This window comes from Spermophilus citellus (assembly GCF_964194105.1).
Source record: "Spermophilus citellus genome assembly, chromosome: 6".
Lineage (NCBI taxonomy): Eukaryota > Metazoa > Chordata > Mammalia > Rodentia > Sciuridae > Spermophilus > Spermophilus citellus.
This window is the reverse complement of record NC_138187.1, coordinates 7482926-7507696: the sequence shown is the minus strand read 5'-3', so window position 1 is coordinate 7507696 and position 24771 is coordinate 7482926. Positions and strand designations below refer to the sequence as shown.

The window sequence follows — 24771 nt, the reverse complement described above, 5'->3', positions numbered from 1 at the left end:
CAGAACAAATGGAGAAGCAGGACGTCGACCTGTCTTCTCACACTGTTCCTGTGCTTTGGTTATTCTCCTTTTGTTGTTAGTTTTTCAGAACATCTTTGGTGTCCACAAGGACATGGCTTTGTCTCATTCATATGAATACTCAGCACAGGGCATAGGGCTGGCACAGAGCAAGGCATTCTAAGGGAGTATGAGCTGCTTACAAACCCAGTATCTCAGAGTGGCCAAAAAATGAAAGCAGGTATTTGGCCTTCTGGAAATGCACTCTGAACTGACTTTGGCACTTCTTCCACAGCATGATCTGTCTGCTCTGCATCCGGACTGTGTCCTCTGTGGACATAGAGGTCAGTGACTCCCTTCCCCAGGGGACTGTTCATTGCACCCTCCTTTTTGGGGGGCTAAGACTCTGGGGTCAAACCCTATGTGTCACTGTGTCTGTGTGGCTCCAGGTGGTTTGATCACTTTGAGCTGCAGTCAGGACAGTGGATGGCATCTGTCGTAGAGTCGTAGCTCAGGTCAGGGCAGGTGGTGTCGATGGCCCACAGTAACAGGAGTGCCTCCTGGATGCACACTTGCTTGCAGTATGGCTCTGAGGAGGCTTTTAGGGCAGTGGGGCAGAGTGTGGGCATTGGGGGGCACTGGTGTGACCCCTTTTCCCTCCTGTAGGTCTCCCTGCAGGTGCTGGACGCTGTGGTCTGCTATAACTGCCTGCCGGCTGAAAGCCTCCCCCTGTTCATCGTCACTCTTTGTCGTACTATCAACGTCAAGGAGCTCTGTGAGCCTTGTTGGAAGGTGGGGTTCTGAGACCGTGGTCCTGGAAGATCCTTCTCAGACAAGGTCCCAGTCCCAGTACATGTCATGACAAGGCAGACCATTTTGTTTGCAGTGAATGGCACATATTTTCAGGGTGATACAGTGGTGGCCCATTAAGAGCAGTTCAGTGGCATTTTCCAGGCAGTTGAGCTGAAGCCAGGCTTTAGGTGGTATTTCAATGGGGCTCCTACCTCTGTTTATGAGAGTAAGCTGCCTACAGAGCCCTGGCTGCTCAGGGCAAGCAGAGGGCTGGGGGCTCCCCTGTCAGGGCTGGGACACATACCTGCGAATCCCTCTGATGTATGTTTTTCCCTAGCTGATGCGTAACCTCCTGGGCACCCACCTGGGCCATAGTGCCATCTACAACATGTGCCGCATCATGGAAGACAGGCAAGTGTGGGCAGGCCTGGGCAAAGGGTGTGCTGACACTTGTGGCATAGACAAAGTTGGGGCTTTTCTGGTTCTTTTGGGTGGCTGTTCCAGGAGCTTTCACTCAAGCCAGGCACATGGTGTGTGTTCTCACATTCTTTCCTGTTGGACAAACCAGAAAGTTTGTAATTGAACTCAAAAGCCTCTGCCTCTACCTACCTGTCTCTATTGTGACTCGCTCCCTTACCCTGTTACAAGGCTACACTTGATGTGTTAACCTGACATCTCCCTCGTCCCTACAGCCAAACATCACAGTCCTGCTGCTTCTGCTCCCTTGAGGTAGTTCATGTTGAGTGCTGCCCACTGGGCTCCCACTCCCATCAGAACTCCCTTCTCATCTACTCCCTTATGTCCATCTTGCTCTCTGAAGTACATTCTTCACATGGAGCTGAGAGACCTTTTTCTTTTTTTTTCCCATGGAAAACAAGGTTTAAGTGTTTGGAAATAATAATGATTCAGCAAGCAGTTCTATCAGGAAATGTGGATTTGCTTTTCTTCTCAGTAATGTTATAGCTGTCATTAGCCAGAGCTCAAGGAGGAAGACAGAATTTCTTGTGTCTTGTGCCCTAACATGGATCCACTTGGGTACTTGGAACTGCAGGACAGAAAATGTTCGTGCATTTGGGTTTCCCTGGTTTTGGAATTTATGCACCATCTGTCAGAAAGCACTATAATGGGCGGGGGTTGTGGCTCAGCCATGGAGCGCTTGCCTAGCGCGTGCGAGGCCCTGAGTTCGATCCTCAGCACCACATAAAAATAAATAAATAAAATGAAGGTATTGTGTCCAACTACAACTAAATAATAAATATTTTTTTTTAAAAAAAGCACTATAGGGCTGGGGATGTGGCTCAAGCGGTAGCGCGCTCACCTGGCATGCATGCAGCCCGGGTTCGATCCTCAACACCACATATGAACAAAGATGTGTCCGCCGAAAACTAAAAAATAAATATTGAAATTCTCAAAAAAAAGCACTATAACAATTCTCTTCAAGTTGGGATTGCCGGGCGCGGGGTTGGTTCTGGGGCCTGAGAGACCTTTTTCTAATAGATTTCACTGTCACCTTTTGCCTGAGACTGCAGTGCTCCCAGAATAGCTTATCTCCCTGTGGAGCAAGGTCCTCATTGGCCCAGGCCTCCCCTTGTCTCCTCCCGCCTTTGCCGGTGCACTCATCAGCTTTCTGGTTTCCCTGAGAAGCTTTTGCTCTATAGTACTTTGCTTTGCATGTCTGTGATTCTTTGGTCTCTGTCTCCCACTAGACTGTGGGTGTCATGAGCTTCTTTCACCCTGTGTCCCTGTACATGACATGACCTATGGCCCATGGCGTGATCAGCAGTACTTAGCTGTTAAAGGAGTCATCAAAGAGTTATAGTTGCTGCTGGCCTGTGTTCCCTGCCCATTTTCTGGCCCTTCCCCAGCTGAAGGGCAAGGATGGCTAGGGGCCTTGCCAGAGCCCAGGTCCCCCCAGGCCTCCCACCAGGCAGGGACCCTGCTCACATCTGTGTTTCTGGGGAATGCTTTCAGAGCCTATATGGAAGATGCCCCACTGCTGCGAGGAGCCGTGTTCTTTGTAGGCATGGCTCTCTGGGGAGCCCACCGACTCTATTCTCTCAAGAACTCCCCAACATCTGTGTTGCCATCTTTTTATGAGGTAATGGGGTTTCTGTGCTACAGTGAGCTGGCAAGAGTGGGCACACTCCTGTCAGGCCTACCCACGTGTCTGGCTGGGGCTGGGGAGAGGGACACATCCAGTTACTTGCTTTTCAGCTGGGTATGAAATTTAGGGCAGTTCAAAGGTTTTGATCTCAAGCAAACATTCTCTCTGATTAATTTCATCTCCTGTAAATTAATACTGGAACTGATCAGTGTTGCCCCTAGGATAGCAATCCTCTTGCCAGTGACAGTTCTGTTTTGTCAAGGTGGTAATATTACCTTCTTTCTGGGTGATGCTGTCGACATAGTCATTCACAGCACTTCCTGTGTGTGTTAGCTTTTATTTCTCATGGCTCCCTGGTGAACTGGAGCAATTACATGATCCAAATATCATAGTGCAATGTTGCTCTGCATCATAGCCAGGTGCAGCCTGTAATCCCAGCAACTTGGGAAGCAGAGGTAGAAGTCTTGCAAGTTTGAAGTCAGCCTGGCAACTTAGCCAGAGCCTGTCTCAAATAAGCTGCATCTCCTCTGGTTACACAGAATCTCCTGATCTCATATCTGCAGGCTTTCTGCTTTGCCTGCTTCTGTTGGTGGCAACAGTGCAGGGTATGTTCTTTCCTCATCATTTGCACTGGGACTGAGGTAGTAGCTCTCAGTTTCTGTCATGCCAGTACACCAGGACCCAGAATTCAAAGTTACTGTCCAAATCAGGCTCTTTGGAGGCAGGGGCTTCAGGGCCCTGTTTGGATCCCAACTGTATTGTAGCAGTATTAGCAAAACAAATGTCCTTTTGGGATCCTCACTTGCTGCTCTGATTGTGACTGCATGGTGAGACACCCAGGTGTCTTAGACTCAGCTCCAAGGATGACATAGGTCAGTGCTTCCCATGCAATGAGAAGCAGCTGACCTTGCATGCTTCCCCGGCCCCATATTCCAGGCCATGACCTGTCCCAATGAGGTGGTGTCCTATGAGATTGTGCTGTCCATAACCAGACTTATCAAGAAGTACAGAAAGGAGCTCCAGGCTGTGACGTGGGACATCCTGCTGAACATCATCGAGCGGCTGCTTCAGCAGATCCAGGTAAGACACGAGTGAAGCTAAGGGCCAAAGAGGACTAAGACCCTAGAGGGGCAGGCTTGTCACCCAGAGGATGATGTCCTATGTGTTTGGCCCCTCTCTGGAGTCTCAGAGCCTGCTTTGGTTGTGTATGCTGGTGGTTTCAACCTGTCTTTCAGTGAAGTGAGGTCTTGTTTTTCCAGATTTGTTCTGCCTTTCTGGCCCCAGACAGGAATGTGCAGTGGGTGGGCTAGTGGTGCAGACTAAGAAGGCAGCTTGTTTCTATGGCCTGAGTGGGCTGGAGGTGGATCTCAGAGGTTCTGGATGTTGGCCATTCCTGTGGTATGAATTTGAAGGATAGTATTAGTAAGCATGCTGACTTTGGTGCTAAGGAGCACAGCAGGGCCACACGAGTGCTGCTGCATACAGGGTCCATGGGAGATGAGGCCAGCAACTAGGATGGGCCTTCTCCCAGGCCTGGAGCAGTGGAAGGCAGGGATGGGGCTTGGCTGGGCCTGAGTTGAGTCTCAGTCGAGTCTTTGCTGGTGAATCACTGCCAGGTGGCATTTCAGCCTGGGGTGGTGCACAGAGGACACATCCCTTGGGGCTTCAGGCAGTACTGGAGCCAGCCTGGTACATACTTATAATCCCAGAGACTTGGGAGGATGAGGCGGGAGGATTGCTAATTCAAGATCAGCCTCAGCAACTTAGCAAGATCCTGTCTTAAAAATAAGGGTTGAATTGCCTGGGTCTGTGGCTCAGTGATAGAGCACTTGCTTAGTATGTATGAGGCGCTGGGTTTGATTCTCTGTACAGCATATAAATAAATAAAGATCCATCGACAACTAAAAAATATTTTAAAAAATAAGAGTTGAGTATTAACTATTTTGGGCTGGGGATGTGGCTCAAGCGGTAGCGCGCTCGCCTGGCATGCGTGCGGCCCTGGGTTTGATCCTCAGCACCACCTACAAATAAAGATGTTGTGTCCGCCGAAAACTAAAAAATAAATATTAAAAAAAAAATTCTCTCTCTCTCTCTCTTAAAAAAAAAAAAAGAGTTGAGGATGTAGCTCAGTGGTAAGTGCCTCTGAGTTCAGTGTTCAGTCTCCAGCACATGCACAAAAAAGAAGGTGCTAGAGCCTGGGAGAGGTGTATGTGTTTGAAGTTGTAGCTGCTCTCACCTCCTGCCTGCTCTTCTCCTTGGCCGGGCTGTGTGAGCCCAGCCAGGATTCCCCTGGGGGTAGGGAACAGGCAGGAGCAGTGGCTGACCATGTCCCAGTGAGGTTGGGAGGGTCTGGATGTAGCTCTTCTGGAGCTGAGGACTCCAAGGGCACGTCCTGAGGGCAGCAGAAGTCAGTCTGTGATGGTACTTTGATACTGCAGAGCTTGGAGAGCCCAGAGCTCAGAACCATCGTCCATGACCTGCTGACCACTGTGGAGGAGCTGTGTGACCAGAATGAGTTCCATGGCTCACAGGAGAGATACTTCCAGCTGGTGGAGAGATGTGCAGACCAGAGGCCCGTAAGACACCCCCTTAGGGTCTACAGGGGTTCAGGCAAGAGTGCTGTCAGGCAGGGGCCCCTGTGGGTACCTAGCTGGAGGTGTCACACTGAATTTCCCGAGTTTGAAGGGCTTCTGCTTTCATGGGATCTGTGCCCGAGCATGGAACCTGCCCGGTGTCAAAAAGTGGAGCAAGCATGGGCCTGTAAAAGAGCTCAGTGTTCGCCTGGCCATTAGTTTCCCCCATCTGTGTGGAGGATGGTTGTTCCCAGGAGGCAGTCATTTTGCCAGAACAGCTTGTTGTCAGGTCTTTTTTTTTTTTTTTTTCCTTTTTAAAAAGTTATTTATTTTATTTTATTTTTTAGTCAACATTTATAAGCATCATTTATAAAGGAGCAATCCATACACTGTGGAAAACTTTTGCAATACACAATTTGCAATACACGTACTTGTTTATAAAACATACAAAGGCTGGAAAACTCAACAATCAGTAAATAATGCAATTAAAAATTAACAAAACACATAAACAGGTATTTCATTGAAGAAAATAATCAAGTGGCAAGTAAGTATGAAAAAATATCCAGTATTATTGTTAGAGAATTTCACATTAAAACCATAATATGATATATTTAAGAGTTTGTCTATGGTTCCCCTCACTCCCCCTTTCTCTGTATACATACACACACACATACCTATAAATGCTTATGTATGTGTGTTATATATTTTTAAAATATTTTTTTAGTAATAGATGAACACAATCTTTTTATTTTTATGTGGTGCTGAGGATCGAACCCAGTGCCTCACATATGTGAGGCAGGCGCTCTACCACTGAGCCCCAGACTCAGCACTGCTTATGTTATTTTTTTATTTGCAAAATTAAAAGTGTTAACAAACAATGAAATAAATCAGTTGCTGTGTACCATATGCTAAATGAGAGAATGAACATTTGCAACAAAAGCATTTCATGTCAGAGTCTGACAGGACTATTCAACCCTTTTTCCAAAATACTACATCATCAAACCTATCGTTTACTGTTGCCAGGTCTTTCTGTGGGTTTTGACAGGAGTTTCCTGCTGCCAGGAGGTTTTTGTCCTGTGGGGTTCCCTCACCTGGTCTGTGAGTGGCTGATCTTTCCTGAACTGACTTGGTTCTTCTGGGCCAGCAGCCTGGTGGCAGGCTGATAGATCCTTTGTAGGGCAGAGTGGCTCTTTGACACTGGCTTTGTCTTCTTTTGACAGGAGTCCTCCCTCTTAAACCTGATATCCTATCGAGCTCAGTCCATCCACCCAGCAAAGGATGGCTGGATCCAGAATCTGCAGCTGCTGATGGAGAGGTTCTTCAGGTAGTAGCGTCTCCGTGGCCCTTCCTGGGGCCTGACTCTGTCACTGTTCCTGGGCCTGCAGGGGCCGGGGTCTTAGACCCCTGGGAGGTCAGAGCTTTCCTTTCTGGTTCTTGAAAGCAGTGGTTCTCGATGAGTGGAAAAGGTTGGTTTCACAGGGTCCTCTAGTGAGGCCTCCATGTGGTGGTCTAGAGAGATGTCCTCCTGGAAGGCAGAACCCTCTTTGTCCCTTTCCTGGGTCTCGGTCTGGATGTTATTGAACCTGAGGCTTGTAGAGAGAGTTCAAAGCTGGGTCTGCATGCCCATCTAGAAGGGATGGGCCCAGTGCTCCTGGCCAGTCCCCAAGCCCTTTTTCCTTCCGCAGGAACGAGCCCCGCAGTGCTGTGCGCATCAAGGTGCTGGATGTGCTGTCCTTTGTGCTGCTTATCAACAGGCAGTTCTATGAGGTGTGTGGAGGCTGCAGTCTAAGACCTGGGGGCCTCTGAGACTGGCCCCAAGGTCTCCTGGGACTTCCTGGCCTCTGGTCCCCTCTGTGGCAGGCTTTCAGCTGCTGTTGCTCCCTAGTTCTGGCATTTGTTCATTCACCTGTGGGCCCCAGCCAGGCCTGTGCTGAGTCCAGAGCCTGTGGAGTGGCTGGAGAGCACAGGCCTTGAGGGGGTTTCCTGTCTGGATATCACTCAGATCTCAGAAGCCTTCAAAGAGTTCTGGTCTGAGTTCAGAACTTTCGTGTGGAATGTTTTCCTTTTGTTTTTGTATTCACTTCCACTACTCATCTCTCAGCCTGCTTGCCAGTCTGTTCTGAGCCCTTCTGGGGCTCTCCTTTTGTGCCTGCCCTCCATTCAATCTTATTGAGATTGGTGGTGGCACCCTACCTGGAACATCAGCACATGCCAGCATGTGCTTTCTTGCAGATGCGCTCCAGGCTGAGGCCGCCCTCCCTCTATGTGGCTCACATGGTCTTCCCTGGCCTGCCTATCCTCCCTTATCCACCTTTCTTTGCCCTGGACTGCCCCTGCTATCTCTCTGCCTTGTAGCCCCACCTGCCCCAGAAGCAGAGCTCCATGTCCCCTCTTCCAGGAAGCGTCTTTGGGTTCTCAAGTCCCTCTTAGCAGAATCTTTTTGTATTGGGAACCCAGGGGGTACCTAACCACTGAACCACATCCCTAGCCCTTTTTATTTTTTATTTTGAGACAATTCTCTTAAGTTGCTGAGGGTCTTGCTAAGGTGTTAAGGGCCTCGCTAAGGTGCTTAGTGGTTGGTTTTGAATTTGTGATCTCCCCGCCTCAGCCTCCTGAGCCTCTGGGAATATAGATGTGCACCACCTCCAGTAGCATTTTTTACCTGTATTTCTGAAGGCTCTTGTCACACTGCCCCCACTACAGTGGCACAGTAAGTCAGGGTTTCCCTACTCACAACTTATATGTGGCCTTCCACAAAGGACATATTTTTTGTGTGTGAGGATTGAACCCAGTGCCTCATGCATGCTAAAGGAGGTATCCTGACATAGAATGACAAGAGGCAAGCAGGGACATTGCCTTGGCTCCACTGCATGGGAGCCCGTGCCTCAACTCTACCTGTGCTGAGCTGTTGTACAATAGTCAGTACTCTGAGCTGAGGGGCTGGGCAGTCCCCTGGGAGAGGAATCTGGAGGCCCTGATGACATCCCAGTGAGCTCTGCTGCAGTGCCTTGGAATGCACAGCACTTATGCTGTAGTACCTTGGAATGTACTGCTTGCAGAGAGGTTCACTTGTTCCCTCTGTGCCTGGTGTAGGAGGAGCTGATTAACTCGGTGGTCATCTCCCAACTTTCCCACATCCCTGAAGATAAAGATCACCAAGTCCGAAAGCTGGCTACCCAATTGCTGGTGGACCTGGCGGAAGGCTGCCACACCCACCACTTCAACAGCCTGCTGGATATCATCGAAAAAGTGAGAGCTGCTTGGGGTCCTGGACTAGGTGCCAGGGGTACCCCTTTATTGCAAATCCCTGTAGGCAGAGGCATCCCCTGGACCCTTCCTTCTATGCATTGTGATTGGTGGCCATCTCTTGCAGGCAGGGTGTTCCTCACAGCACACATGGGTGGTATCAGCAGGTCATACTGTGCTGCCTACTGCTTGGCAGGTCTCCTGCCCAGGGCCATGGATAGGGCTGCCTTGTGGCTTCCGGGGAGCAGGGCTGGGTAAATGAGGTCTCACGCAGAGCCCAAGAGCAGGGGATGGGACTGTGGCCTTTCCTATTAGTTTGGAAGTGCCTTATGATCTGAGTGGTAACCTCGGTTGTATAGAGTGCATCTGTCCTGAGAAGTTGTTCATGGTAGAAAGTGCTGGATCTGATGGCGACTGCTTCAGGGAGCCATGAGCTGGGACTCACAGTCCTCATCTCTCTAAAGGTGATGGCCCGCCCCCTTTCCCTGCCTCCTGAGCTGGAAGAAAGGGATGTGGCTGCCTACTCGGCCTCCCTGGAGGATGTGAAGACTGCAGTCCTGGGGCTTCTGGTCATTCTTCAGGTGGGTGCTCTGCTAGTGGCCTCTTCTAGGAGAGTGTCACAATCAGCTCTTATCCATTATAGTTGGAGGCTGTTCTTCAGAGGTGTGTTTCCCAGGAGATCTGACCTCCCAGGGTTACAGAGGTATGGTGGTTACAGCAGGCATAAGGTCCTGACTGGACAAGAGGCTGCAGGGGTGAGGTAGGGGTGAGTTCTGTGTTGTTTGTACCGTGTACTATCTAGTCTGTGTGGAACTGCCACAGTCTGGGCAGAACCACCTCCTGTCCTTGTCCAAATGCTTGCCCTTGTTCCTGCCACAGCAGCTGAAAAGAAACCAGCTGTTTTGATTGGCAGGATTGATTTCTTGGGAGTGATTTTCAAGTCCCTACAATGTTACTTCTACATGGTGTAGAACTTGTTTATAGGGAATAGTTGAATGGTTTTTCCCATATCCACAGAACTGGGCAGTCATCATCACAATTTTAGAGTGTGTCCTTCACCTTTGAAGAAACCCCATCCCTATTACCTGTTGTTACCATTCTTCCTGTAGCCCCCAGAAAGCTCCCACTTTCTGTCTCCCATGGATTTGCCTATTCTGTGCATTTCGCATAAGTGGATCTGTTTCTTTGTGGCCGTCCTAGTAGTGTGAAGTGGTGTCTCACTATGGTTTTATTTTTCCTTGAAAGCTAATGACATTTATCATTTTTTTTGTATGGTTATTGGCTAGTTTCTTTTTTAGAGAAATGTCTGTTGTGAGCCTTTTTTTTTTTTTTTGGTGCTGGAGATTTAATCCAGGCCCTTGGGCATGCAAGGCAAGCACACTACCAACTGAGCTGTATCCCCAGCTCCTCTTTGCCCTTTTTTTTTTTTTAACCTTTATTTCACTTTTTTATTTTTATGTGGTGCTGAGGATCGAACCCAAGGTCCCGCATGTGCAAGGCGAGTGCCCTACCACTGAGCCACAACCCCAGCCCTGTCCATTTTTTAACAGTGCCATTTGTCTTCCTATGACTGACACGTGAGAGTTCTATGCTTTCTGGGTGCAGGTGCCACATTAGGCAGATCACCTTCTGATTTCCTCATGCCACTACTGTCCTTGGGCATGGTGCTCAGGTGCTCCTGTACCCCACAGGCTCCTGAGCATCTCTGGGGCCATGGCCTCTCATGTCTCTACACATCTCTCATCCCAACATGTCCCCTGCCATACCCTCATGTTCCCTCACCCCATATATTCTCTCATTTCCCTACATATCCCCCCTTGTCCTTACATATCACCTCAGGTTCCCCAAATGTCCCCAGACTGCCATTGCCTGGGTAGGACAGCTTTCAGGCTTTTCTGGCTACTGCACCTTGATTAGTGATTTTCAAGTCCCTACAATGTCACTAGTATCTTTGCCAGTGTCATTATTGCATAAGGTACAATATTTGAATCTGTTAGCTGAAAATTTTCTAGTTCATAAGGTGCTGGCAGTCAGTTAGGTTCCTGCAGTGCTTGGTGTAGTGGACTTTTATTTTCTGGCATGCAACTTTAAAGCAGTGTCTGGTATCATCTAGTTAGCTCCTCTTAGGATCTCATCCATGTGGGCCCATGCTATGTGCTGCCTGACCTATTGGGAAGGGGACTGATGGCCTCATGGCCTGGATGAGCTGGAAGCCTCTGACCTGCAGAGGGAAGGCAAAGTGTTCCCTTGCCCTCCCTTGGGAATTTGCCCTAAGGCCCAACAGCTGGCTTCAGGCCTGAGCTGTTTCCTGGTTGAGGCAAACTGCCAGACTGTTTTTATTTCTTTCTTTTCTTTTCTTTTTCTTTTTTTTTTTTTTAAAGAGAGAGAGAGAGGGGGAGAGAGAGAGAGAGAGAGAGAGAATTTTTAATATTTATTTTTTAGTTCTCGGCGGACACAACATCTTTGTTGGTATGTGGTGCTGAGGATCGAACCCGGGCCGCACGCATGCCAGGCGAGCGCGCTACCGCTTGAGCCACATCCCCAGCCCTCTTTTCTTTTTTTTTTTATATTTATTTTTCAGTTGTAGTTAGACACAATACCTTTATTTTATTTATTTTCTTATGTGGTGCTGAGGGTCGTACCCAGGGCCTCGCACATGCTAGGTGAGCACTCTACCGCTAAGCCACAACCCCAGCCCTGTTTTCATTTCTTTTTAAAAAATAATTAAAAACCTTAGTGAAGGGAGACTCCACCTTCTACCCAAAGGGCTTGGCTGAGACCCCATGTCCCTCCTGGCATGGCTCGGGTGTTTTTGTATCAGTTGCTCCCAACTTGTCGAAGTGGGGACAAGTCTTTGTGTGTTCTGTGGGAAGGAGCTGTGGAATGTGAGTCATCTTTTAAAGAACTACAATGATAGGGCTAGGGATAGAGCCCAGCTGATAGAACTCTCAGCTGGTAGAGTGCTTGCCTCCCAAGCACAGGACCCCGGGTTCAATGCCTAGCAACACACACACACACACACACACACACACACACACAAACACACAAACACACACACACACAAACACACACACACAAACACACACACACAGAACTGCAGTGATGGTTTCCAGGCAACTGCTGCTTACCTCCAAGGCTCAGAGATCACAAAGGCCCCTTAGGTGCTTGTGGACCTGCAGCCTCTGGCCCAGCCTTGCCACCCCATGCTGCTGGCAGCACTGAGAGCTCTTGCCCTGGCCTCGCCTGTCACCTGTCAGGGAGGGCTCAGGGTCTCAGTTGCTTGTGTTCCTGTGGGATGATGGGCCCAGCACTTAGGGATAGTCCTGCAGCACATACGCCTCTCATGGGTCTACCTTCATTAGTTTGGCTTTACCTTGCAATGTCTGAATTCTCTCTTTGGCACACAGGGAAGGGATTTAGTCGAAGCTGCATGGTATCCTATTGGACAGGTTTTCCTAAATTACCAACCAGTTCTCTGCTGATGACACAGACGTGGATGTGTGGAGAGACGACCTCTCGTATGGTGGTGGTGGTGGTGAGGGGCATGCTTGGAAAGCATGGCAGATGCTGCCTTCAGCCTGCAGAGAGGTCATCTACCTCACTGGGGTGCATCTTCCTGGCATGCTCTGACCCTTGTGGTGATTTGTGCCTTCTCTCCACAGACCAAGCTGTATACCTTGCCTGCCAGCCATGCCATGCGTGTGTATGAGACGCTTGTCAGCCACATCCAGCTCCACTACAAGCATGGCTACTCCCTGCCCATTGCCAGTAGCATCCGGCTACAGGTACAGCCAGGCTGGTGTGGGTGATTGATTAACCAGAGGCCCAGAAAGCTGACTCAGTCTCAGCAAATATGGTGCCTGTGGGCTGGAGAGATGGCAGGTGGCCCCAAGAGGGGCCCTCTGCAGGCTCTTCTCATCTTGGCACCCACCTGTGGCCACAGCCTCCCCATGATTCTCTGTCCTTTCTTTGTAGTACCTGTGTTTCTGTGGTTTATCACTCTGAATCAGGTGGTACCCTGGGAGGAGGGCAGAGAAAAGGAAGCACCCTAACTTCCTGGGTTGCATGTGGCCCTGATGCTCCTGGGGCTACAAGATCTGTCAGTGGCCTGCAATATATGGCATGGGCTGGACAGAGGGAGGTTCAGGAGAGGGTTGGGCTAGTCGAGCTGCTCTGACCTCGCTCTCTGGATGTCATACCAGGATGAATGGAGGTCACTGAGATGGAAGCCCTGACCCCTCCAAGAGCATCTGCTGGAGAGGGTGGCCCCATGTCGTTTTATGGGGGAAGCAACAGGACCCTGAGCAGAATTTATGGCATTTGGGGATGCAGGTCACTACCCCAGGTGGCCCCATCTGCTGTGGGGATATCTGCTCCAGGGGCTCTAACAAGAGTTCAGGCTCAGGGTCCATGGGTTGCCCGGTCAGAGGGAGGCATGTCTGCCCTGGCACTGGACTTCTGGCTGAGGCAGAGGCGTGGTTCACTCCCTGGCAGGCCTTCGACTTCCTGCTGCTACTGCGGGCTGATTCGTTGCACCGCCTTGGGTTGCCCAGCAAGGATGGGGTCGTGCGGTTCAGCCCCTACTGCCTCTGTGACTGCGCGTATGTGCCCATGTGCTGGAGGGTGTCAGGATCATTGGGTTAGAGGGGAGCTTGTGCTGTCTGTCAAGAATGGGTGTGTGTCTGAGGGACCATCCCAGAAGGGGTTGTAGTGGTGGGTTGGGTCGGGGGGACTGTCTGTTCTAACCTGTATGGCAGGGTATGACCTCAGTTGCTTGTCCCAATTGCTTGTGCAGGGAGCCAGAGTGGGGCTCTGAGAAGAAGGCCAGCGGCCCCCTTTCACCTCCCACTGGGCCATCTGGCACTGTCCCCTCTGGCCCTACCGTGCGGCTTGGCCACCTGCCCTACTCTCTGCTCTTCCGTGTCCTGCTGCAGTGTTTGAAGCAGGTGAGAGGGGCCCAGCTTCAAGCTCTGTTGGTTCAACTGAGCTGTTAGAGGAATTGCTCTGAGGGCTCCAGATTCTTGGAGTCAACACACTTACCCCTGCGTTAGAGACCTTGGGAGCTTTGCATGTGTCCAGGTTTCGGATGTGTAGGCACAGCACTGTAACTGTAGATCTGCATGCTCCTCACAGGGAGGAGAGTGCAGTTGTGTCGGGGAGCATTTGCCTGGCAGGCTGAGGCCAGTCTTGAAAGGTGAGGAAGGTTCCAGTGGCATGAGTAAGCAGGGCTTGGAAGCAGGTAGGTGTGGTTCTGGGTAGCAGGTTGTGCTGGACCAAGATGCAGAGATGGGATTTCAAAAGGCTAGTAAGGGGAAGGACAGTAGGGTATAGAATAGCAGGGGCTCAAGAGAGGGATGGACCTAGGGTGTAGGTGTTGGCAGTGAGATCCTATAAGAGACTTCCCAAGAGTTTTCAGCATTCTGCCTTGGACTTGGCTCTGGGTAGTGGCTGCTCCCTCAAGGAGGTTAAGCTGGAGGCTGCAGCTTATGTCCTCCTGTTGCCCTGGCATTGGGTTGATGCTGGTTGTGTGCCAGGGATCATGGCCTGTGGACTTGCTGCTTTCCCGGTCAGCTGTCATCGTAGTTTCTCTTCTGCCACACCTTCATTGTTAGGGAAGTTCAGCTGGTGCTCAGGGTGTGCACTCTTGAGGCCCTGGGTACAGTGCTGTAGGCAAGTGGTACCTGAGCCACGTTGGGCAGATGTGGGGAGAATAGAGCAGAGATGTGGAAGTCCTGAGGTTGGCTAAGGAGGGAGGAGCTGCTGGCTCCCTGCTGGGCTCTGCTTACCTGGTCTCTGGAGGGCAGCCACTACAGAGCAGGCTGACAGCCACTGGGGTCTCAGGGGCAGAGGCCAAGGCTTGCCAAGTCCCTGTGTGCTGAGAGAGTGTACTGTCCCAGCTGCAAGTAGCCTCAAGCACTGACCTTTCATCTTCTGTCTCCAGTGTCCATAAAGCCCTACCCTCTCCCTGACCCTGCCTCTCCCTCTAGGAGACTGACTGGAAGGTGTTGAAGCTAGTCCTCAGCAAGCTGCCTGAGTCGCTGCGCTACAAGGTCCTCATCTTCACCTCCCCATGTAGTGTCGACCAACTGTCATCTGCCCTCTGCTCCATGGTAATCCCACCCATCAGGTCCTGTGCTGACCCCTCCTACGTCATACACAGTGGACCTGGTATCGCGGGGTGGGGGCCACAATCCAGTCTCCTTCACAGGACAGCAAGCCTCTGGCAGGAGTTCATGCCATCCACAGCCTGCCAGGCAGACCTTGGTCTCCTCAGGCCTGGGGCCCTTGTGTGCAGTGCATACTATGCCTGGGGCCTGTGGGACTGTGGGAGTGCAGGGGACCCGTTCTACTCCCAGTTTATGGGGCATCAGAGGTCCCTGGTTAAGGGCATGTTTCTGAGTATTTGTCCCTTCTCCCCCCTTCCCGTGACTTTGGGTCAGCCTCTGCCTCTCTCATGTCACAAGCAGGTCCTTACCTGCTTCTCTGAAAAGGCAGACCCCTGCCAAGAAGGAAAGCAACTATTGGCCCAGGCTCTGCTGGGCTCCCCAGCACCCTCTGCCCCACCAGGAGATCTGGCCACTGGGCAGGGGGTTCATGGTAGGTTGTCTTGGTCATTAGCTCTCAGGTCCAAAGACCCTTGAGCGGCTCCGAGGCACCCCCGAAGGCTTCTCCAGAACCGACCTCCACTTGGCCGTGGTCCCGGTGCTGACAGCTCTGGTCTCTTATCACAACTACTTAGACAAAGCCAAGCAGGTGAGGGATGGTGGGGGAGGAGCACGATGGTGTCTGGGACTTGAGATCCTGTCCTGAGCCAAAGAGACACACTGCCTCCTTCAAGGACTGGCTGTTAGGCCAGAGCCAGGTGAGCTGGCTCTGTTTCCCACTTTGGCCATTTGTCCCTGTCTGCTGGCCAACCTGAAACTACAGGTGTCTGAATCCCTGGCGTTTCTGAATTCTCTGGGGGGGTTCTGGGCTTTAATGTGGCCCTTGGTTATGCCTGTCTGGCCTCCTGTTCCCAGTAGCCTCTCTCCCTTCCAGCATTCCCTGGCCTGTCCCTGCTGTGACTTTGGGAAGGATGACTAGGCCTATTTTGAACAGTAGGAAGGGCAGGCTGGGGCCCAGAGCTTCAGCTCCCTCTGCACCTACAGTCAGTGCAGAAAGCACACACAGCGCTCTTCTGGCCTGTGCTGCTGCCATCACCCACTGTCTCAGGAAATGGAAGCACTGGAGAGGTCAAGAGCCCACTCGAGGTCCTTGCACCTTCACCTCAGGCTCAGGCCTGCCTCCCCAGACCCCAGTTTTTTCCTGTGATGCTATTGGGAGCTCGCACTGCATTCTCCTTTCCACAGGCTGAGCTTGGCAGACCTGTCCCAAGGTGTGCTCTGCCCCTCCTGTGTGGCTGGCCTGCCATTCTGGCATTACCCCAGAAGGTAGCTGGTAGCCTCACTGCGTCAAGCAGCACCTCCCCTTGGCAGCACGGCCAGCCTGTCAGGGGGACCAAAACCAAAGGGGCTTTGGGCATAGCATGTCCTGGTTTCAGGATGGGTTGGGGAGCCAGATCCTGCTGGACAGTGGAGTGGGGTCAGGAAGGACCTGATTGGAGTAGCCCACTTGTGCAGGCTGCCTGGGTCTGCTCAGCTGGTGGCTGGCTCTGCCACAGTCATTTGGGGACCATATTGAGTTTTGCCCCCAACCCCTTTGGAGCCTCCCAGAATTGGCCAAAGAGATGAGGCCTGGAAATGGACAGGATGGACAGCCCTCCGTCCCTGTGGGCAGGGCCTGAGGCGTCTTGCTTCCCGTAGCGTGAGATGGTTTACTGCCTGGAGCAAGGCCTCATCTACCGCTGTGCCAGCCAGTGTGTGGTGGCCCTAGCCATCTGCAGCGTGGAGATGCCCGACATCATCATCAAGGCGCTGCCTGTCCTGGTGGTGAAGCTGACACACATCTCTGCCACGGCCAGCATGGCTGTGCCGCTCCTGGAGTTCCTGTCCAGTGAGTATGTGCGGCCCCAGCTGTGAACCCATGTGCTCAGTGCACATGTGGGCAAGCATGCAGGGTGGACCCTCGGTTTGGGTTGTGCCTACTGTAGTGCCTGGTGCTGACCCCTCCCAGTCCCTGTCCCCCTGTGCACAGGCTGGCCTGCCTTGGGAACCTGGCCATGGCACATCCTGCCAGCTGCCTAAGTGGCCTTGGAGAGGCTGTTTCTTTTCTCCCTTGACATCATTGGAAAAATCTCCCCAACAGGAGATTCCCTTGACAGCCTCTGTCTGTCAGGGTACATACCACAACTGGGTGTTGCCACATCACCCCACTTTGTCCACTCCACTGTTAGATGGTGACTCCCGGGAGTTCAGGGTACCTTGTCTGCCCCTTCCTGCCACCTTGTATGTATCTGGCCAATAGCAGGCCTTAGATGTTGGGGAATCAGAACAGAGTGTAGGACCAAAGAGAAGACCTCTTGGACCACACGGGCTTTCTTGTGTATTCTTTTTATTTTATTTTGCTTCCCTGTGAAAACATAAAGACTGTTCTTAGCTTGTGGGTCATATGGGTGCAGACTATAAGCCAGGTTTGGCCTGAGGACTGTAGTTTGCTGGGTTGGAAAGGAGAGCCCAGGCCAGCATCAGGAAGATCATGTTCAGGTGGCCCTGGCCTTCCCTGTCTTGGACCAGAATGGCTATCCTGGCTTTTAGAGATAAAGCTCAAGACCCTAGTGACACTGCCAGTGGCCATGGTCTACCTGCAGGCTGGCCTGGGCTCCCCTCACGGTGGTCCTTGCATTGCAGCTCTGGCCAGGCTGCCCCATCTCTACAGAAACTTTGCTGCAGAGCAGTACGCAAGTGTGTTTGCCATCTCCCTGCCGTACACTAACCCCTCCAAGTAAGTGCTAGCTCCCAGGCCCTCCCGCTCCTTGCCGAGGCCTTGGCTCCTCTGCTTCCACCTGGCTGCTGCCCTCAGCCACCGCAGGGAGTAGTACCAGGGCTGACCCTTTCTTCTTGCCTCAGGTTCAACCAGTACATCGTGTGCCTGGCCCATCATGTTATTGCCATGTGGTTCATTAGGTGTCGCCTGCCCTTCCGGAAGGATTTTGTCCCTTACATCACTAAGGTCAGCCCATGGAGTAGGGGCTTGTGTCTATTAGTGCCAGGATCCACTTCATCTGTGGAAGAGCAGGGACATTGGCAGGGGAGAAGGAGGAGGGGTTCAGTCTGCTGAGCCTGGCTCACTACCCAGCCAGATATGGACAGGACAGTGGAGCTGCCACTATCTTTTGGGTCTACAGCTTGCCCCAGGCCTCCCATAGCACCACCTCACAGCTTAAGTCTGTCCTACTCCAGGGCCTGCGCTCTAACGTCCTCCTGTCTTTTGATGACACCCCCGAGAAGGACAGTTTCAGAGCACGGAGCACCAGTCTCAACGAGAGGCCCAAAAGGTTTGGGTGTGCTTTGGGTGTGCCTGGTGTTGGTGTTGGAAGGGGTAGGATCCCTGTGACCACTGCGGTGTATTTAGCTGGGGCTGGCCAGCTGCTTCTAGGCCAGTAAGTGGGTGTAGGAGCTGGGGTTGAAGGTGTGCCACCATATAGGGTCTGCTGGGGCAAGATGCCCAGGATTTGAGAGACTAGGCAGGGCCTACAAGGACCATTAATGCCTTACACTCACCAGGCTGGCCTCCTATGGCCTTTGGCATTTTAGATCCTGGGGGTTGGCATCTTGGCCTGCCTAGGTCACAAGTATGGTTGGATTTGCTGAGTTGGGGATTGGGGTGCTGGCTGTAGGTGTCCAGATTTGGGTCTCACTTCACCAGAGAAGCCCAGGGTCATGTCAGGGCAGCTGTGACTCAGCCTGGGCAGGGGAACCCTGTATACCCCCTGCTCAGCCCTGTGGCCTCTGGTTAACCCAGCCTGCAGCCAGGGCTGCCCTCTTCCTCCAGAGCTTGCTCACCTGGGGGCACGCTCCTCTCTACCATCATGACCGCTTATGCCAAGTCTGACAAAAAAGCTGTGCTAGGCCTCTATGTTCTCGTCTGCACTTACTGAATGGCTGCCCCGCCTGCCTTCACTTCCTGCCCAGGCTTTCTTGGCTCTCCCTATGTGGGATACGGCACTTTCCAGTGCGACTTACACTTAGAAGCCACTTGCTCAGGCTGCTGGGGCTGGGGCAAGGGTGTGAGTTTGACTGTCAGTGGCCAGAGTCTCCTCTCTGGGCCTGGCCATCGTGGCCTTGGTGCCTCCTGGGTCCCAGAGCTGGGTGGGGACACCTGGTCAGCACAGCCTGGAACCTGCCGTGCGGGCGATCCACACGTTTAATTTGCACCAACGTCCTTTGTTTTGGTATCATTGTGAAACCTTGCTGCTCTCAGTCGGCTTACGAGTTGTATTTTTATGCATTTTGTTTTCTGTCTCTTCCCTGCTAACTGTCCTTTGGCATGGTTCTTTTGTTCATCTCGCGGGATCTCTCCATCTTGACCCTGTGGCCTGGGACCTTTCCTCCTCACCCCTCCAATGGCTTGTTTTCCCCTTCCCGGGAGCTGGGCTCTCTGGGGCCTGGGGCTTCCTTCCTCACCTGGTAGTTTGAGGATAGCCAGAGCCCCCAAACAAGGCTCGAATAACTCCCCACCTGTGAAAGAACTCAAGGAGAGCCCTGCAGCCGAGGCCTTCCGGTGCCGCAGCGTCAGTGTGTCTGATCATGTGGTCCGCAGGTAGCGGGGCTGTGTTGGGAGGGGGGCACAGACCCGGAGCTTGGCCCGTGAGCACCCGGGTGGCGGTGCATGGGGCTGCTTGCATGACCTTGTTGCCTGGCCAGGGCTAGAGGAAAGCCTGACCCTGGCCCAAGGGATCCTGGTGGCCAGGGGTGGAAAGGTTGCATTCTGTCCCTGAGACCTGTACAGCATGGGCCGCTGCATGGCAACCTCAGAGGCCTGTCTGGACACCTGGCCAGGGCAGCTGTTCTAGAAAGCTGGGCAGCCAGTGGTAGCCTCCACAGGCTTGTCCCCAGAGGGCAAGGGCTTTTTCAAATTAAAGCAGGGCCTCTGCAGGTTCAATAGAGACATTCAGGTTTGAGTTTGGCTTTGTCACAGTCCGTAGAGTAGACTTTTCTTCTTGGACTTCCTTCTGGGAAAGGTCTACTTTCTGTGATAGCTGGAGGGGAACTGGGGACTTTGGTGGAGGGGTGGTGGGCAGCTTGGGAAGGGCAAGCCAGCCCCCAGGCATAGCCTCAATTATTTCTGCTGGCCAGACCCAGGGGCAGGCACAAGCTTTCAGAGACCGGTTCCAGGCAGCTGCCTACCTGTGGTCACCCTGCTGGCTCAGGCTGCACTTAGCAGAGGGGATGCCTGTGTCCACCTAGAAGCCCCTCCTGGCCTCAACATCCCGTGCTCTGGGACCTAGCTTCTTATTAACGCCTGCTTTGGCTCCAGCCACAGACTAGCCTCTTCTGTTGGGTATTTGGCCAGGAGTTGGGGGATGGAGAGGCATTCTGTGAGGCTCCTGTCAGCTCTTTTTTAGCAAGTCTTTAATGTGGCTAAGGGCTGTGAAACTTGTGACAGCTAAATCTACATAAGCCCTTCCCCTGGTCCCTGGGGTGTGTGGAGTGCTGCATTGGCCCTGTCTCTCACTGAGCCCAGCCCTCCTTGTCCTAGATGGAAGTAGTGGCTATGTGGGCAGAATGCAATCCTGCTCTGATCCCCATGGTCTTTGACTCTGCATGATTAAGCTGTTCTGCTACAACGATGACTAACTCTCCTATGTGCTCGGGCAGAGGGGATGCCTGTCTCACCAATCTCTCAAATTTCTGCTCTGACCAGAGGGCCCAGGTCTTTCTTGCAAGGTGTTTCCCTCCTCCCTGGGATGATGTGGTCCACATGGTTTGCAAAGCTGCGGCTCAGTTGGCCGCTGCACCTGGTCCTGATGGGGTCTTTTGGAGCAAGGCCCTTTTGGCCTGTGCATGCATTGAGCTTTGCCCCTGGTGGTAGGTGTCTCGGCCGTTCCTGGCACTCTGACCCTGGCCATGACTTCTTCTAGCAGGATACAGACATCCCTCACCAGTGCCAGCCTGGGGTCAGCAGATGAGAACTCCATGGCCCAGGCTGATGACAACTTGAAAAATCTCCATCTGGAGCTCACAGAAACGTGCCTGGATATGATGGCCCGATACGTGTTCTCCAACTTCACGGCAGTACCTAAGAGGTGTGACCTGGGCTCCAGGGGTGGGAGGTACAGCCTCAAGCCACACCATGGTGATGAGTGCAGCTGTGCAGGCCATCAGGGCCACTCTGGCCTTCAGGAGTGGTTTGCCCTGAGGCATCTCTGAGAGCCCTGCTCCAGGCCAGCTGGAAGGCGACATTTTTTTGCTTTCAGGTCTCCCGTGGGAGAATTTCTCCTGGCAGGCGGCAGGACCAAAACCTGGCTGGTTGGGAACAAGCTTGTCACAGTGACGACCAGTGTGGGAGCTGGGACCCGCTCATTGCTGGGCCTGGACTCTGGGGATCTGCAGGCCAGCCCAGAATCAAGGTGACTGCTCCTTCTCCCCCGTGCCCTGCTAGCCTGGAGACCTGGGGGAGTCCTTGTTTACCCTGTACATGGACACTTCTGTCCCTAGCTCCAACCCTGGCCTGCACGTGAGACAGACAAAAGAGGCGCCTGCTAAGCTGGAGTCCCAGACTGGGCAGCAGGTGTCTCGCGGGGCCCGGGATCGGGTGCGCTCCATGTCGGGTGAGTTCCCAGCTGCCTGCCTGGTTGCTGTTGTATGGGGAGGGCAGCACCCTCTGCATAGTCATGAAGTGAGGCCCTTGTGGCTGAAGGGCTTGCTTATGGTGCTAGTGTTTCGCATGGCCCTGGAGCAACTCTGGGCCTTGCCTGGCTCACCCCAAAGCTGTTTCTGCTGTACTTGAATGGGCCGTAGTCCAGGTATGTCTGGGACCCCTTCAGCTAACCTGGGCCCACTGAGGTTAGCAACCTAAGAGGGCCAGGCCTGGGGCTGAGTGCTACCACTGTAGCATCCTGTAGACATTGGCCTGGTGCTTCCAGTCTGACCAGACCCTGGGAGGAGCTTCTAGCTCTGCACTAGTGGATTTGTACTGGGCAGGTAGTCACCAGCCCTCCCACCTGGTCCTCTGCAGGGGGACATGGCCTTCGAGTTGCTGCCCTGGATGCACCAGTTTCCCATATCCCAGGAGGCTGCACTTCTGCAGGACCACAGAATGTACCAGCTACAAAGCCGGAGAAGGCCTCTGTGGGTGCCCAGGTTCCAGCACCAGAGAAGACGAATCTGGCAGCCTATGTACCCCTGCTGACCCAGGGCTGGGCCGAGATCTTGGTCCGAAGGCCCACAGGTACTGAGAGGCCAGGTGGACTACTCTGATCAGGCCTACTCTGAGCATGGGCCCCCCTTGGAAGGGGCCCCATCCCCACATAGTGGGATGGTTACCCTACTGCTGTGGCCACACAGAGCAGCAAGCACAGGGCATCTGGGCTAAGAGATTCTGAAGATGGGTCTCCAGAGGCAGTGTGTCCAAACAGGCCTGCTCTGGGTTGCACAGGCTGACATGGCAAAGCACCAAACAAGGCAGCCTGCACTGCAGAGGTTTGTTTTCTAGTCTGTAGGCTGGAAATTCAGGCCAGCGAGCTGGCTCCTTCTGAGGCCTCCCTCCTGGACTTACAGATGTTGCTTTCACCCTGTGTCCTCACATGGTCATCTCTCTACACATCTGTATCCTAATCTTTTTCTTTTTTGGTACTGGGGATTGAACCCAGGGATGCTTAACTATTGAGCCATATCCCTAGCCCTTTCTTATATTTTATGTAGAAACAGGGTCTTGTTGAGTTGGTTAGTGCCTCGCTGAGTTGCTGAGCCTGACTTTGAACTCATAATCCTCCTGCCTCAGTTTCTGGAGCATCTGGGATTACAGGTGTGCACCACCGTGCCTGGCTCTAATCTTATGATGATACCAGTGAAGCTGGAATAGGACCCGCTCACATGATCTCACTCCTTACAGATGCTGTTTCCACATGCAGTCATCTTCTGAGGTCCTATGGGTTAGGGTGTGATGTGGAATTCCGAAGGGATGTAACTTTTCCCATAACAGGCATCTCAGCCAAAAGGGCTTAGCAGAGGCCTGGAGCCCGGGAGGTGGTAGAAGAGGACACACAGTGCTGAGCTACAAGGCTGTAGCAGGCTCCAGTTGCCCTGCAGTGTCTCTGAGATTGACCTAGAGTAGCAGAGTGCTTGGTGTCCAGCAGGGAGGACATGACCACAGCCTAAGTACAGGCATGTGCCATTGAGGATGGCACACGTGGAAGCTGCCCAAGGGGATAGCCAGTGAGAAGTGCTGGTCTGAGACTTGAGGGATGCTGCCCTGCCTTACCCAGGGAACACCAGCTGGCTGATGAGCCTTGAGAACCCACTTAGTCCCTTCTCCTCGGACATCAACAACATGCCCCTGCAAGAGCTGTCCAACGCCCTCATGGCTGCTGAGCGCTTCAAGGAGCACCGTGACACGGCTCTGTACAAGTCACTGTCAGTGCCGGCAGCTGGCACGGCCAGGCCCCCTCCTCTCCCACGCTCTAATACAGGTGAGTTCTGGCAGGGCTACATGCAGGCTGTGAGCTGCCTGACTGGGGCACACGGTTCCCTCTGCTGAGGCCCCCCATACTGTTGTCCTCGCACATCTTCAGGGGATTGCAGGTGCTCTGGGCCCTGATGTTGGGAGCAGGCTCCCATCTGTTGAAGGGACCCGGTTTCTTAGAAACTGATTCCTGCTGTCTGCCGCTCAGGTGCTGCTGGGGATGGCAGTGTTGGGAATGGGTAGAGCTCAATGGAGCTTGGCTGGCACTCTGTATAGGAGGCCTGGGGACCAGGGCTCCAGGAGACACCACAGGCAAACACACATTTGCCTGATTGGGGTTGGGGTGCCTGAGCCTGCCAGTCTGTGTGCTCCAGGCCTATTGGCCCCATCCTATGCTGCACCCTCTGGCCTCCCTCATGTGGCCGCAGATAGTACTTAGAGGCTGAAGATGTCTGCTGTCAGGAGAAGTTGGGGAGCGCTGCCCACCCAGAGGTCCCTGCAAGCTGCCTGGAGAGCCGGGAGCCCGAGTGCGCTGGCCCCGGCCGCCGCTGGCCCTCCCCTCTCTCCTCTCTAGGCTCGGGGTCTATGCCTGTCCTCTCTGCTCGGCCTGTGTGTAATCTCTGCTGCTGACGTGGCCGCTCACGTGGTTCCCTTGCAGTGGCCTCTTTCTCCTCCCTGTACCAGTCCAGCTGCCAAGGACAGCTGCACAGGAGCATTTCCTGGGCAGGTATTCGCGCATCCCTTTAAGGAATGATGTTTGCTGCAGAGCGCCGTCTGCTGCAGAGGCGCTGTTCTCATCGTCCCTCATCTGGCCACCCCTCCATGACCCTGTCAGCCTCGCCGCCCTCGGGAAGCAGGGTCCCGACCGCATGAGGACACCTGTGCAGATGCCTTGCTTTGCAGTGGGAGCCCCTGACTTGTGCCCTTTGTGCCGAGCCCTGCTCCACGCTGCACGTGGCCTCCAGCAGGTGGGGTGGCCTGGTCTCTGGTGCCAGTGGGTGGCAGCTCTTGGGTACCGAGTTTAGCCTCAGGGCCCAGCTGAGCTGACCTTGCCCTGATTCATGGTGGCCTGCATCTGCCTTCGTCACAGCTGGCCAGGGTCCCTGCAGACTGGCAGGAAGGGCAATGTGCAGTGAGTGGGCTGCCGTGTGTGGGTGTCACAGGCTGCTTTGACCCTTGGCTGCTTCTCACCCATGGGCTGCCCTGATGCTGTGTGGAAAATGCTGTCTAGGGACCTTGGTCCCTCACTCCTAGCATACCTGCTGTGGGCCTGGCTGGGACTTGAAGGCAAGCCTCTGGCCTCACAGTGGGCTCAGTCTGTCGATGGTGCTGTCCCCCACATCAGCCTCTTCCTCAGGTCCCAAGTCCTGGAGAAGCTCAGCCTCTTTCCTGGATCTCTGGGGGCTGGTCTCAAGGACTGCACCCCTCCCAAGCTGAGACCATCTTGAATGGGGCTTCTTCCTTGTCCTGCCCTCACCTGCCCACCTTGCTGGAGGT

At 53.2% G+C, this 24771-nt stretch overlaps 1 protein-coding gene across 15 annotated transcripts in view; it reads left to right on the top strand.

Annotated features, from left to right (window-relative positions):
• Positions 1 to 24771, top strand: part of TSC2 (TSC complex subunit 2) — a 35005-nt gene that overhangs the window by 6008 nt on the left and 4226 nt on the right. For 2 of the 15 annotated variants that reach the window (XR_014022700.1, XM_081299569.1), the window contains exons 6-31: positions 293 to 341; positions 664 to 789; positions 1127 to 1200; positions 2761 to 2887; positions 3830 to 3973; positions 5332 to 5469; positions 6687 to 6790; positions 7152 to 7233; positions 8560 to 8715; positions 9177 to 9293; positions 12375 to 12497; positions 13207 to 13313; positions 13508 to 13658; positions 14700 to 14822; positions 15331 to 15465; positions 16515 to 16704; positions 17499 to 17592; positions 17718 to 17820; positions 18051 to 18151; positions 19282 to 19410; positions 20732 to 20896; positions 21068 to 21220; positions 21309 to 21421; positions 21829 to 22041; positions 23078 to 23281; positions 23933 to 24001. Coding sequence is in view for 14 of the 15 variants with exons in the window: in XM_081299569.1 (XP_081155695.1) it covers positions 293 to 341; positions 664 to 789; positions 1127 to 1200; positions 2761 to 2887; positions 3830 to 3973; positions 5332 to 5469; positions 6687 to 6790; positions 7152 to 7233; positions 8560 to 8715; positions 9177 to 9293; positions 12375 to 12497; positions 13207 to 13313; positions 13508 to 13658; positions 14700 to 14822; positions 15331 to 15465; positions 16515 to 16704; positions 17499 to 17592; positions 17718 to 17820; positions 18051 to 18151; positions 19282 to 19410; positions 20732 to 20896; positions 21068 to 21220; positions 21309 to 21421; positions 21829 to 22041; positions 23078 to 23281; positions 23933 to 24001 (3290 nt within the window). In the remaining variant the exon portion in view is untranslated. The remainder of the gene's footprint in view (positions 1 to 292; positions 342 to 663; positions 790 to 1126; positions 1201 to 2760; positions 2888 to 3829; positions 3974 to 5331; positions 5470 to 6686; positions 6791 to 7151; positions 7234 to 8559; positions 8716 to 9176; positions 9294 to 12374; positions 12498 to 13206; positions 13314 to 13507; positions 13659 to 14699; positions 14823 to 15330; positions 15466 to 16514; positions 16705 to 17498; positions 17593 to 17717; positions 17821 to 18050; positions 18152 to 19281; positions 19411 to 20731; positions 20897 to 21067; positions 21221 to 21308; positions 21422 to 21828; positions 22042 to 23077; positions 23282 to 23932; positions 24002 to 24771) is intronic. The other 13 variants (XM_081299577.1, XM_081299576.1, XM_081299575.1 and 10 more) reach the window with 13 other exon arrangements.